General features: G+C 50.9%; 1 protein-coding gene across 1 annotated transcript; it reads right to left on the reverse strand.

Annotated features, from left to right (window-relative positions):
- Nucleotides 1–325: 325 nt before the first annotated feature.
- On the reverse strand, nucleotides 326–8462 carry Pla2g2f (phospholipase A2 group IIF). Its single transcript, XM_004851065.2, has 5 exons — nucleotides 8242–8462; nucleotides 7619–7671; nucleotides 3887–4031; nucleotides 2873–2982; nucleotides 326–2238 (listed from the first exon to the last, which is right to left on the reverse strand). Exons 1-5 carry the CDS (start codon nucleotides 8355–8357, stop codon nucleotides 2018–2020), a joined length of 645 nt encoding a protein of 214 aa, XP_004851122.1. The 5' UTR covers nucleotides 8358–8462; the 3' UTR covers nucleotides 326–2017.
- Nucleotides 8463–13067: the final 4605 nt, after the last annotated feature.

The raw sequence follows: 13067 nt of genomic DNA on the forward strand, positions 1-13067 counted from the left end.
CCTTCCCCGAGCCTCAGTTGTTCAGCATAAAAGAGAGCCCTGTAGAGATGGACACCTGGGAAGCCCACAGCCTGGCCTTGTTATCATTGTCCCATGGTGGGACCACAGGCCTGATGCCCTTGGCCTTGGCGCCCCTTTCTAGCCTTTGCCTCTTTTTTCTGGAGCAGGGCAGCTTCACCCCCTGGCAGGGGCTGGGAGGGGCCAGATATGCCAGAGCACCTGCCTTTCCCAGCTCTGATGACCTTGGAGTGATTGATCCCTGTGCCCTCCAGACCCTGGCCAAGGAAGGCCCAGAGCGTGAATTGAGGCAAAAGGCCTTTATTAATTTGAGGAGGGGGTGCCAAGTCCTGTGGAGATTCTCAGGGGCTGCAGCATCTGGGAGATCTGGGGTGGGGAAAGGGGGGAGGGACCCCATAGCTGCAGTCTCCTCCCTTATCAGGTGTGGACCTTCAGAAGAGGAAGCTTTGCCCAGGCGGACAGTCCATGGCCCTGGGGCCACAGGAGGCTGGAGTATCCTGTTCATCCCACCCTGTCCTGGCTCAGAGGGAGAAGGAGGAGGCTTGCTGGGCAGACTCCTGAGAGGGCAGATGAGAGATCCTGTGACTGGGCAGGTCGGGTCACAACACAGCTGGAGGAACTGGCCCTGGAAGGGCCCCTCCTAGTCACAGTGACTCCTCAGTCCCAGGGCTGCTGTTCTAGGAGCTTCTGCATGGCATGGGGAGGCTTCTGGCACGTTCTGCTGTCTTTGCCGATGTCTCTCCCTGCTTCCACCTCCATCTGGGTTTGGCTCTCTTCCCCAGTGACAGTGGCCCATGGGATACCGCCTGAGCAGACCGAACTTCCTGGCAGCTCTTCTCAGTGTCCAGGCAGGGGGTAGCTTCTCTGGGTCCTCGGGATGGACACAGATGAAGGCAGAAGAAGATGGGAGACAGGGTTGGCTGTGTGGCATCCCTGACTCCACGTGGAAGTCGAGGCCAGCCAGGGACAGAGACCTGGAGAAACAGCACTGGGGACAATGGGGCAGGCGAGCTGTGGAGCCAGGTCCCTCACCTCTGCCGGCACCCCAGGTGCCTCCATCCTGCACTGTGCCTTTTCTGCCCACTTCCCTCTTAACCACATTGCCCTCTCTCTACTGGCTTCTGCAAAGGTCCTCCAGCCTCCTGCCCTGACCCTTTTCCTTTTCCTTTTCCCTTTTTGTTCCTCTTCACTGAGTGGGTCTCACCCTCAGCCTATTCTCATGGACAGGATTGCAGACTCCTGGCCTCTCCCTGCACTGCAGAGGGTCAGTGTCCTCTGTCCTGGCCTGGCTGCTTCAGTGCAGCTAGGAGGGCTGGCCCTGCCACTCTCTGTGCTGGGGGGTGCTTAGGGTGCTCCTCAGAGCAGTATGTGGGCAGGGCAGGGTGCATCTCTTGTGTGCATGGGTCAGAGGTCAGGGAGAAGAGCTGTGCATATTGGGGTGTATTCCATCCACCCCCACCCTAGTTCTGTGTACTCAGGCCAGTGTCACTGGCACAGGGACTTGGTGCCCAGGAGCCTGCACAGAAGCTCTTGGACTTCAGGACTGGGACATCTGTTTGGTGCTGGGGTGGGAGTGCTGAGCCACCTCCATGACGGTGGGGGAGCAGCCACCTGCTCTGTTAATAGGCTCTAATGTGCCAAAAGCCCCTGAGGGAGAGATGTACCATCCTGAGCCAGGTTTCCTGGTGGCCTGAAGAGGCTAGGTCTCAAAGACTTTGGAATCGGGCTGGGACCAGCAATGGAGCCCATTCTTCCTTCTCAGGTCTTGCCTTCCACACTCTGGAGAGACCCCAACAAGCCATGTGCTTCCTACCAAGGCCAGAACTAGCGGTAGGAGGAAGGCCCCACTCCAGGGCTGAGCTGGAAGAGCTGGTAGGGTCTCTGTAGGACTCTGGGGAGGGGGCAGCAGGGCAGCACTGGGCTCAGACCTGGCCCACCTGCATATGCTCCATCCATCTGGTACCCCAGCCAGACCCTCCTCCCTCTTGGCTCTCTGACCTCAGAGGTGCTGGGGCAGGGCAGGAGCTGCTGAGGAGCCATATCCACAGGTGACCTCCTCTGGGGGTGGGTCATAGATGCTACAGTTGGGCATGGGGCCCTTGCAGTAGATGTTGAGGTAGCCACGGTACTCCTCCCTGTATACCCGGTTCTTGAGGCACAGAGCCACGCTTTTGTCACACTCGCATGTCTGCTTATCACACTCTGTCTTGTTGAGCTCACCTGGGGATGGGAAGGGTGCAAGGCTTTGACCGATGGGGCAGCAGCCACACCAGGATGCAGGGGGATGGGGGCCCAGACCTTGAGAGCCTAGGGGCCCTCAGAATGTGGCCCTATCCCAGGCTGTGGGGCTAGCTGCTCCAGATGGGGTCCCTCAGTTTGTTGTAACAAATCCTGCAGTGGCTCTAGTGCAGGCTAAAATTGAGAAACCACTGAAGTCCAACATAGGCATTGTATAGTTGCACAGAGGCCTGGAAAGGGGAAGGTTTATCTAAGTCACCCAGAAAACCAAAGTTCCACCTCTGCCAATAACTTTACTCTTTCTCTTCTCCCAGGCCTCCCCACTTCAGTCCCAGGGTCAAAACCCTCCACCCTGGAGGGAGGGATTGAGTGGCAGAAAGTAGTACTTCTACTAATTTGTACTTGTGCTTATTAGTTCTAATACCAAATGCTTGCTTGTGCTAATTCTTAATTTTATGCTAATGCTAATTTTAGACTGACATTTAATTTTTAGTGTCAGCTTGTCCCATGCAATATTTGGAACACACTTATACCAAATATTTTTCATTGTTTGCCTGAAATCCCAATGCAATGGGGCACAACACAGGGTGAGACGAGTGTTGAGGGGGTGACTCACTGCAGACAATCACAGTGTCATTCTCGATCACATAGTCATAGTGGTCCACATAGGGGCGGCAGCCCTGGTCAAAGAGCTTCTGGTAGCAGCAGTCGTGGGCATGACAGCACCTGGGAGTGGGCAGGGGTGAGCAGGCAGGTGTAGCCAGCTGGTCTATCCCTCCTCCCAGCAGAGAGCTCAGATCATCTGTCCTGTCCCTCACGGGTCAGACCTTTAGACTGTAGCCCAGAGAGGGGCAGTTGCTCGCCTGAGGTCACACAGCCAAACACAGCTGGGACTGGTGTCCTGGGATCTTGTCCTTACTATCACCTCATCATCCTATCCTCAGAGTCCCTACCTTCCCCAGCTGGAGCCTAGCATACAGCTGCTGGGGTATGGGGTGCATTAGGGGGTGCAGAAATGAGGTCAGAGTGGGAGGCAGGGCTTGGGTTCTGTATGGAGAGGCTCCACCTGGCTATGCCTGGTGTCCAGGGAGGGATATGGTCTGGAAGGTCAGTGGGCATTACCAGGAGTGGGGACGGGCAGTAGGTGCAGAGTGGCTGTCCCTGTCACCTCTAGAGGAGTGAAGTCAATGGTTAGCATGCATTTATTAAGTCCCCAGTGATGCCAGACTCGGTACTGACTATTGTAATGGGAGTAGAAGCCGTGGCGTGGAGAGCTTCCAGGCTGGCAGAGAAAGCACAACCCTGCCCTCCAGAGTATTCAGTCCAATGGAGCAAGTGTCATGGTCCTCACCTTTTAGAGATCAGCTGTGTGACTGTTGCTCCTTTATGCATTTGAGGACCCATCAAAGGTTCCATGCACTTCTATGCCCGAGACTTTGGAGGAGGAAAACAGAAAGCCTCCAAGCCAGGTGGGGAAGACATGGTCAAAAGTCAAGATCCTCACCGCTAACATTAAATAGGCCCTGTCCTTTGGGAGAGGGCTTCCTTTGTCCTCACAAACATGGAGGCCAACATGGACCTTCAGCTGTCCCCCTGATCCACGACAAGAGCCCAGAGCACCAGCACCTACCAGTCCACTTCATCCTTGGGCTGGCCGCGTCCCCCCAGCCCACAGTAGCAGCCGTAGCCCACGAAGGACAGGATGGCACCTCTGCCCGTGATGGCCTCCACCATGGACTTGAGGTTGAACAGGCTGCCATGGGCAGTAGACAGAACTGCAAGGGAACCGAACGGTTGTGTAAGCCCTACCCACAACTGTCCTCCCCCTGCCCAGGGCCAGGGGAAAGGGCAGGAAAGGGGGAAAGCAGGAGAGGGAGGGTAGTGGCAGAGAGCAAAAGAGAGAGGAAATCTGTAAGGTCTCAAAGATGATGCATTACCAACATCCTGCATTACACCTTATTTTCCTGAGGAACCAGCATGTTCATTCCAGCTGAGAGCACGTTCCAGGCACTGTGCTGAACTCTTCCATACACCACTCTTGGAGTGCTCACTGCAGCTCTACAAGTAGTCATCTCATTTTACAGACAGGGAGACTGAGGCTGGAGCGATTTTTAACTTGCCCAAGGTCAAGTTGTCAAAGAGCAGTGGAGACAGAATCAGGACCCAGGCAGTGAGGATTCCTCACCCACATCCTGTACCACTTGGCTGTACAAATGCTCCTCTGCTTATGATGGCACATCCTGATAAACCCACCATGCTAGTCTATGTATCACTAGCCTGGGGAAATATACTAATTCAAAATTCAAAATATGGTGTCTAATGAATGTGTGTTATTTTTCACCATCATAAAGTCAAAAAACCATTCAAGTCAAGCCATCATGAGCTGGGGGCCATCTGAACACGGTCCCTAAAGAGGGGCTGCCCACATGCCTCACACACTGGAGGGGCTTTGCAAATACCTCATGTGGTTAGAAGCTAAAGTGTCCTTACACTCCTTTCCTGACCCCTGTCTCTGTCCCCAATGGGAGTTGGGGTCCGCATCCCAAACCTGGAGTTGGTACATCTCAGTTTAATCCTGGGAAAACTCAGAAAAAGTTTCCTATTGCTGGCTCAGACTGGCTGGTGGTTGGAAGAAGCACACATACGCATATTCATGCACATGTACATACACACACTAATGGATGCACAGAGGGAGCAATAGTGTAAGGGCACTTCCTATATCAGTCAAATCCACTTCCTGGTGCTCACCAGGCCCACCCAGTGCAGGGATGTATGGTCCTAGTGCCCAAAGTCCTTTCCTGGGTGAAGCCACCCTACACACCAGCAGGAGAGTCATTCTATCTCCATTTATGGATGAGAAAATTAAGGCCCAGAAAGATGAAAGCTTGCCTGGGTCATACAGACCAGAAGTGGTAGAGCCCAGGATGGAACCTGGGTTTATCACCCCAAAGCTGAGATGCTCACCAGCATGTAGTGCAGGCCCTACCTGCAGTCTCTACCCTCGGACTCCTTCAGCTGCACCCAGAGTTAAGTGCCTGGCTCAGTGCCTGCCTCCTGCTCCCTTCATGTTCCCCACTCTGCCCCACTGCATGAAGCAGGAAATGTTCTCAGAGAGAGGAGGTTGAGGATTTCAGAAACTGGAGGCTGGGTAGACCCCAGGGGCTACACTTGCTTCTTTTTTTTTTTTTTTTTTTTTTGGTACCGGGGATTGAACTCAGGTCCTTGCGCTTGCACAGCAGGCGGCGAAACCACTGAGCTAAATCCCCAGCCCTACACTTGCTTCTTGAGATATGGTTGTCCAAAACTTCTAGTGATGGAGAACCATCACCACCTCAACCAACTTGGAAGAGCTCAGACTTTGGAGTCAGGCAGACTAGAATCAAAAACTACAGCTCCTTGGGGCATCATTTCCCCATCTGTACAACAGGAATGACCGTTTGGACCGGGAGAGACCTGCGGGCCAGTGCTTGGCTTGAGCCTGGCACATCCCAGGTCCTTGCAGTCACCACAGTGCCCCCTCTCAGGGGTTGGTGGGGCCCTGGGTCAAGCCTGTCTGACCTTTAGGGTGTAGAGGTTGGGAATCCTGCTCCCCCAGAGTCCTCCTGGGTTTGGCTCTGTGGTTTCCGTCATTCAGAGAACAAAGAGCAAAGAAGAGGAAGAGGAAGGACAAGGGAAAAGTAAAAGATGGCTCTGAGGAGAATGGCTTAGCACCTCGGAAGGTGGAGGCTAAGGTCCTAGGCTGGGATTCAGGGCCGAGAGGGAGGGCACTGGCTCCGGTAGTCCTTAGCCCTTCTGGATGCAGACAGGGGCTGGCCTGAAAGGCCTGTTGCAGAGAGCAGGTGACGGGGCTTCTCCCTGCCCCACCCTCTTACTGAGTCCTCTGGAAGAAAACTGAGTGTGAAGTTGCTTGGGATCCACCCAGGATTGGGCTGGAAAATGGGTTTATCCAAGTTCCTGGCGAACTTCACTTCAGTTCCAAGATCTGAGGACTGAAGAGAATGAATCCCCCTTACAGGGTCCCTCAGAGGTTTAAGGGCCAGCATGAATGTGCAGAGAGCACCTCGCCTGCAGCACCTTGAGGAGGCACCTGAGGGGTGAGGCCCTGGCCACCACCTCCTCCATGCAGGGTCCCCATCTCCCCATCTGTTGTGTAGAGGTTATGGGGGGCATGGTGGCTCCAGGCCCCAGACTCCCTGACTGTCAGCTTCCACAAAGCAAAAGAAGAGTAGGAGCTTACCAGGTCACACAGAGGGGAGGCGCATGCTCACAGCCTCTCTTACACAGACCTGCTTCACACTGTATACTAATGGACACCCTTGTGCTCACACAGACATCTTATACACTCACACACTTCACACACCTGCACACACTCATATTCTCACGCATCACAAGTGTGCTCACACGCTTGGTGCCCAGGGGAGAATCAGTGGCCTGAGCCGAGGTCACATCCACATGCACACTCCGAAAGACACCCAACCTGGAGTCAGCCCAGCTGCGGGCTCTTGGGCTGGACACAGCAGTAGTTTTATAACTGATAGGTCACTGTGCTCAGATGCAAATAACCCTTCCTCATGGGCAGCCACATTAAACCTCATATTTGTTTCTGGGATTTACTTCTCCACAGTCCAGGCTGTGTTCAGGTGCTATTTAACAATGATGTGAAAGGCCTGCGAGAGGTTCAGGCAACTTTCCACACACCGAGGAGCTGCTGAGGGAACATCAGGGTACTTGGTGGAGTCAGGGTTGTCTCAGGAGCTTCACTTGACAATCCCAGGGGGCAGCTGACCCTGACCCGTGATGACTGGACCACCGCCCCTTGGAAAGGAGCCCACAAACCCACACCCACCCTTGTGCAGAATTGTGTGCCTTACATTCACACTCACATTCTGGAGACACATACCACAATTAATGCACACTCACACAGATACACAGACAGGCTCACACATTCAGTGTCAACCCTGACACATATTTTATGGACATGCGTTGCACACACAGACATTCCCATATGTTCTGACACACCCAAACAACATACTTATTTGCATCTAGCTGCAGTGTACAACCTCATTAACTCTTGCAGACACATACACACGCTTAAGTACACAAACACTTGCCAACATTGCCACTTTACGATGCTTGCTTAGCAATGCACCCTGCTCCCTCAAGGCTCATAAATGCCAAGGCCCCTGGCGTGTTTACAGGTGGCTGAGGAGTAAACAGCCCCAGAGGAGAGGATGAAGCATGCCTGGGAAGTGGAGGCCCAGAGAGAGGAAGGAACTGCCTGGCCAGTGGGGCAATAATGCAGGTGCCCAGGATCACAGGAGGGAGGCTGGGGTGCTGGGGGGTGTCCCAGAGCTATGCTCACCACTGCTGGCCAGGATGGCGATGGCCAAGAACTTCTTCACACCCACGCTGGACCTGAGAGAGGAAACTGAGTCTGAGTCTTCACCCTGCACCATCCTGCAGTTCTGGGCCCCACCACTGGCATCACCCGGGCTGCTCCTCAATGCTCCAGTAGCTGCCACCCAGCTCTGTGATTAACACTTCACCTGCCCACCCTGAAGGATCACACCAGGAAGCGCCGAGACCAGCTTCCCTCCACCCAACAGCTTCCAAGCCAGGGAGCTACTGTCTCAGATCAGAACCCCTCCCCTTCATACTCTGGGGAGTTCTGGGACCCGGAGTCATGTGACCTATCCTGGAAGCTGGGTCTTGAACCCAGAGCCAAAAGACCTGGGTTCCTGGATTCTAGTGTTGGCTCTGCTTCCAAAATGTTGAGTGACCACAGACAGATCCTTTAGCCTTTCTGGGCCTCAAGTGTTTGCAGGATTCAAGGTCCCCAAGGCCCTTCTAGGGCTGAAAATGCAATGACATTCATCAACCCAGCACTCACAGACTCAGAGCTCTCCTTTCAGGAGAAATGGACCCTAGGACCCGGCACAACCCCCGATCCCTGGCCCTCTCCATCCTGGGGCAACAGGCACCTACCTGGAGTGTCTTAATGGAGAAGAGGCCCCAAGGCTTGGGTCCTTCCACCCAGAGGACCATCTAACCAGCACCTTCTTCCTGAACCCTTTGGGGCTGGCCTGCACCCCATCTGCCATGTTCTGGGTTCCGGGAGGCCAGTGACATAGGTCTTGAAATCTCCTTGACGTGCTCCGGAGGTTCTGGGGAGTGGGCCCCAGCTTCACACTGCCATGCACACTGGCAGGGTAGGGCTGGGGCAATGCCCCTGGGCAGGAGGCAGGTGACAGATGCCCTAGAAAAAGCAGGCTCCGCCTCCTCCCTCCCACTGTCCTGCCCTGCCCACAGTCCCCGCCTCCAATGTGCGCTCACTTGCCCTGCTGAGGGGTTTAGGTACCTGTCAAGGAGTTGCCTTCTCTTGCTTGGTGTCTGATAGGAAATGAGCCCAGAGGCCTCTCTATCTCCATCTGAAGATGCTAAAGAAAAAGTTCTTCAGTGACACTTGTCAAAGCACAGTAGAGTGGAATTTATTCAAGGGTGGGACATTTATTCAAGGGTGTAGGAACCACAGCAATGGAGTCTTATGGTGAGGAGGAGAAACTGGACTCAAGCCCGAATACAGAGGGGAAAAGGGGAGTTTCTAGCTAAGGAGTAGGGTGGGGGTTGATGAATGGAAAATTACCAAGAAGGAACCCAAGGGATGAGGGAGTTCTTACTAAACTGACCTAACAGGCTTATAGCTGAAGGGGCTGGAGAGATCAGACACCACCCAGAGGGTGGTGGAGGCTAAGGACCTGATCAGACACCAGGGGTAATCAAACAGATATGGAGGACTGAGATTCTGGCTAAACTAACTCAGAATGATCCTTGCTATAACGGGATGATTTAGAGAGATGGAAGTCCAGGCAAGTAGACCCAGTTGAAGAGAGTTCAGAGGGGTCTGAGTTGAATCTGGTCAAGGAGAAGACTTTTGTCAGAGGGGCCCATGTACGTCTGTCTGGAAGAGAGTTAGTACAAAATTTGTAGCAGGCTCCCTATTCACATCTGGAAGGGGGCTATACTCCTCTGGAAGCAGGTCGGTGTCCATGTCCACCCAGGCTAAGACTAGAGGGGCCTGGGCACATGCTTCTATCAGGAAGTGCTCCCAGCTCACATCCGGAAGGGCAATCCTGCTTGGCCTGGCTGACCTGCTGAGTGCAGACCTCCTTTCTGTGCTTTCCAGGAGGCAGAGTAGCATCCTTGTGCTGCCTTCCCTCCACCCACCCTGGAGCTGTCACAACCAGAAATGTCCCTCAACATTTGAATGGGAGGCACCATTGCCTCTGGTTGAAGGCCAGATACACTCAAGAGTCAGCACAAATTGGTTCTTGCTTGGAAATGAGGTGTGCATGGAAGGAGTGGGCAGAGGAGAATAAAGGGGGATCCTGAGCTCCAGGAGCCACTCCATCAGACTGAGAAGTCATGCTGATGGGGCTCCCATCCCTAGCATCCCCAGTTTCTGGTGCAGACCTTGGCAGGAGTCTTCCTTCCTTGTTCTCTGTGTCCTCAGCTGTGCAATGAGTATACAGGCCTCAAGAGTAAGGACTGTCCTAGCAGATGTCAGGCTCCCTGTAGCCATGGTGCACATGGCTGGTGCTCAGTTTTAGAGACCTGTTCGTTACAAAGTAGAAGCCTTCTCTCCAGTACTGAGGTGAATTGGGTGGGTGGGATGGGAGAGAAACTGACACTCCAATAATGTCTCCCTTGTACAGTGATCTTTATCTCTTAGTGGCCCCCAACATGCTGACAAGGGACAGAAAGGAGCCTCCTGGAACTTCCTTTCCTGCTCGCAGCTTTGCCAACCTCCTCTTCTGGTGTCGCAATCCAATTGGCCCATCTCATGCAGCATTCGTTCTCCCTCCCCCAGCCCCCACCTTTGCTCTGCCCAGTTCCTCTCCAAGGAGCCAGGCCCCTCCTTCCCAGGAAGTTATCCTGCAAAAACTTCACTGCATCCACTCACACATCCTTACATGGGAAGGTGTTAATTTGCACTTGCTTCGCATTCCTTTGCAGACATCCATACATGTTTTGGTTTGTGGATCTTGACACTTCCCTCCAACTGTGGCTCCTCGAGAGCTGAGGCCCTATTTCCTCCAAAAGCCCTGGGATTCCCCATGCAACAGGACTGGGAGTGGCAGGACCGCTCCCTGCCATCACGTGTCTGCACAAAGGGGGGCTTTTATTTTTGCTTGGATGATACAAGCATGCCCCAAAGAAGGAAGAATGAAGGGCCTGTGCAGTCCGCAAACTAAGATACGGCCTCCAACCTACAGGTAGCAGAGAGCCACAGAGATTTATGTTAAGGATGTGAAGGCCAGGAGCCCTGACAGCCTGTGAGCAGCACCACTGCCACTTTGTCCTCTGGAATTCCCATTGCAGGCACTGGTTGGGCCCGTCTTTAGAGAGGCCTGATCCTCCAGGCGAAGGATGAGCTCTTCCGCTCCCTGCCCTCCTCCTGCAGAGTGTAGTGTGCTCAGTAATGAAGTCAATAATAAACTGGTCAACCCAGAAATGCCACTCCTGGGACTATAAACCAAGATACAAACTTAAGTTGTCCCCAGAGACAGATGAGAAAGGATACTGACTGGGGTACTTTTATGAGGGACCCCCCCGCCAATCAGAAGCAATTTAAATGAGGAGATTTGTTAAGCAAATTATTAAACATTTGTCTACAATTATATTCTTATAGAATATTTGATGATATGACAAAAACCTACCCATGTATATACAGGGTAATAGCAATTGTTTCCAAACAGAGGGGATTGGTGTATACCTCTAAACAAGTCATTTGGAAGGATTTATACAATGTATTAGTAAACGGTCATGTGTAGACAGTCAGATGACTTGTGATTTTTATTTTCTTATTTTTAATTTTTGTATGAATATGAACATAGGAATATATTCAACAACTAAGATAAAATGGTCAGTTTCCTTAAAAGACAAACTCACACAACTGGAAATAGTCTTACAGCTATAGAGTATATAGTTTAAACCTTTCCATAAACAAACACCAGGTCCAGATGATTTTACTAGTGAATTCGACCAAATACTTAAGAAAGAAATAATGCTAATTGTATTAATTAAGTATAGGGAGGAATGGAGGGGTTGAAAGGAGGGCTGGGCAAGGGTGAAAAATAAGAACTAAGAGAGATTATGTAAAGGTGCAAATTTCCAATGATGATTGTCATTATGTTGTATACCTAAAATGTACCAATGATTAGAATGAATAATCGATAATGCACAATAGGAAGAAAAGGTCCAAAAGAGTAGGGGTAGTGGGAGGGGCAGGGGAAAGGAAAGAAGGGAAAGGAAAACTGATGAGAAATGGAAAAAATGGAAATAAAGTCTTTGTAAATAGGGAAGGGTGGAGGGGGTGAAGGGAGGGCTAGGAATGGGGAAAAAATAAGAACCAAGATGCATTATGTAAAGGTACAATTCCCAATGAGAAATGTAATTGTGTTGTATACCTACAACGTACCAATAAAAGAATTTAACAAAAAAAAAAAAAAAAGAGAGAGAGAGAGAATGCCACGGGAAATACCACAGCCTGGGGCTTAAACAGCAATTTTCTCATAACTTTGGAGGTTGGAAGTCCAAGATCAAGGCGTTGGTGGGGCTGGTTTCATTTTGAGGTCTCTCTCCTTGGCTCATGGAGGGCACCCTTTTCATGGTGTCCTCACATGGTCCTTCCTCTATGCAAGCTCATCTCTTAGGTCTCTTTAGATCTTCAAGTTCCCTCTTTTCATAAGTACATCAGTCGTGTGCACTGCTTGGCTTCTGTGTTCATGGAAAATGGAAAGGATTAGGAGTCACTCTCATTTTAATATAATCACCTCTTTAAAGGCCCTGTCTCCTAGCATGGTCACATTCTGAGGCACTGGGTACTAGGACTTCAATACATGAAGTCTGAGAGCACACAGTTTAGCTCATAGCATTAATTATACACAAATCCCTCCAGAAATTTTAGGTGGATCAAGTGCTTTCCAACTCACTCTAGTAAGCCACCATTATTTTGATACCAATGCTGGATTAAGACATTATAAGAAAATATATCTACAGACTAATATCCCTCATGAACATAGGTACAAAAATTCTTAACTAAAAGTTGACAAACAGAATCTAACAATATGTAAGTGGGAAAATATACTATGACCAAGCTGAGTTGTTTTTTTTTTTTTTGAGACAGGGTCTTACCCTGTAGCCCAGACTGGCCTTGAACTTGTGACGATCTTCCTGTCTCACTCTCCCAAGTGCTGGGATTATAGGCCTGCACCGCAACATCTGGTCCAAGTTAAGTTTTATCCCAGGAATAAAAGGATGATTTTACATTAAAAATCAGTCAATGTAATTACAATGTTAACAGACTAAAAAAAAGAAAAAAGTATGATCTCCTCAATAAATCAACAAAACAACACCAACCAACAAACACCATTTGATGAAATCCAACATTCATTTCTGATCAAAAGTTGTCCACAGACAGAAGGGAACTTCTTTCATTTAAAAGAGGGCATCTCTAGTAAATTGACAGCTAACTTCATGCTTGATGGTAAAAAACTGAAAGCTTTCTCCCCAAGATTAGGAAAAGACAAAGATATGTACCCCCTCTACTTCTATCCAACATTTTTACTAATGGCTTTAGTTAGTGCAATAGGTAAGAAAAGAAATAAGGCATGAAAAAAAGGACATTCAAATCAGAAAGGAAGAAGTAAGAGCATCTCTATTGACACATCTCTATTGACATCTCTATCGATGGCATAGTAGTCCATGTAAAAAATCATGTAGGCTCTTTCTGCTCTCTGACCAACACCGTC

The sequence above is a fragment of the Heterocephalus glaber genome, unplaced genomic scaffold (genome assembly GCF_053883595.1).
Source record: "Heterocephalus glaber isolate CG9 unplaced genomic scaffold, H.glaber_assembly_v1.0 deba00001452, whole genome shotgun sequence".
Taxonomy (NCBI): domain Eukaryota; kingdom Metazoa; phylum Chordata; class Mammalia; order Rodentia; family Bathyergidae; genus Heterocephalus; species Heterocephalus glaber.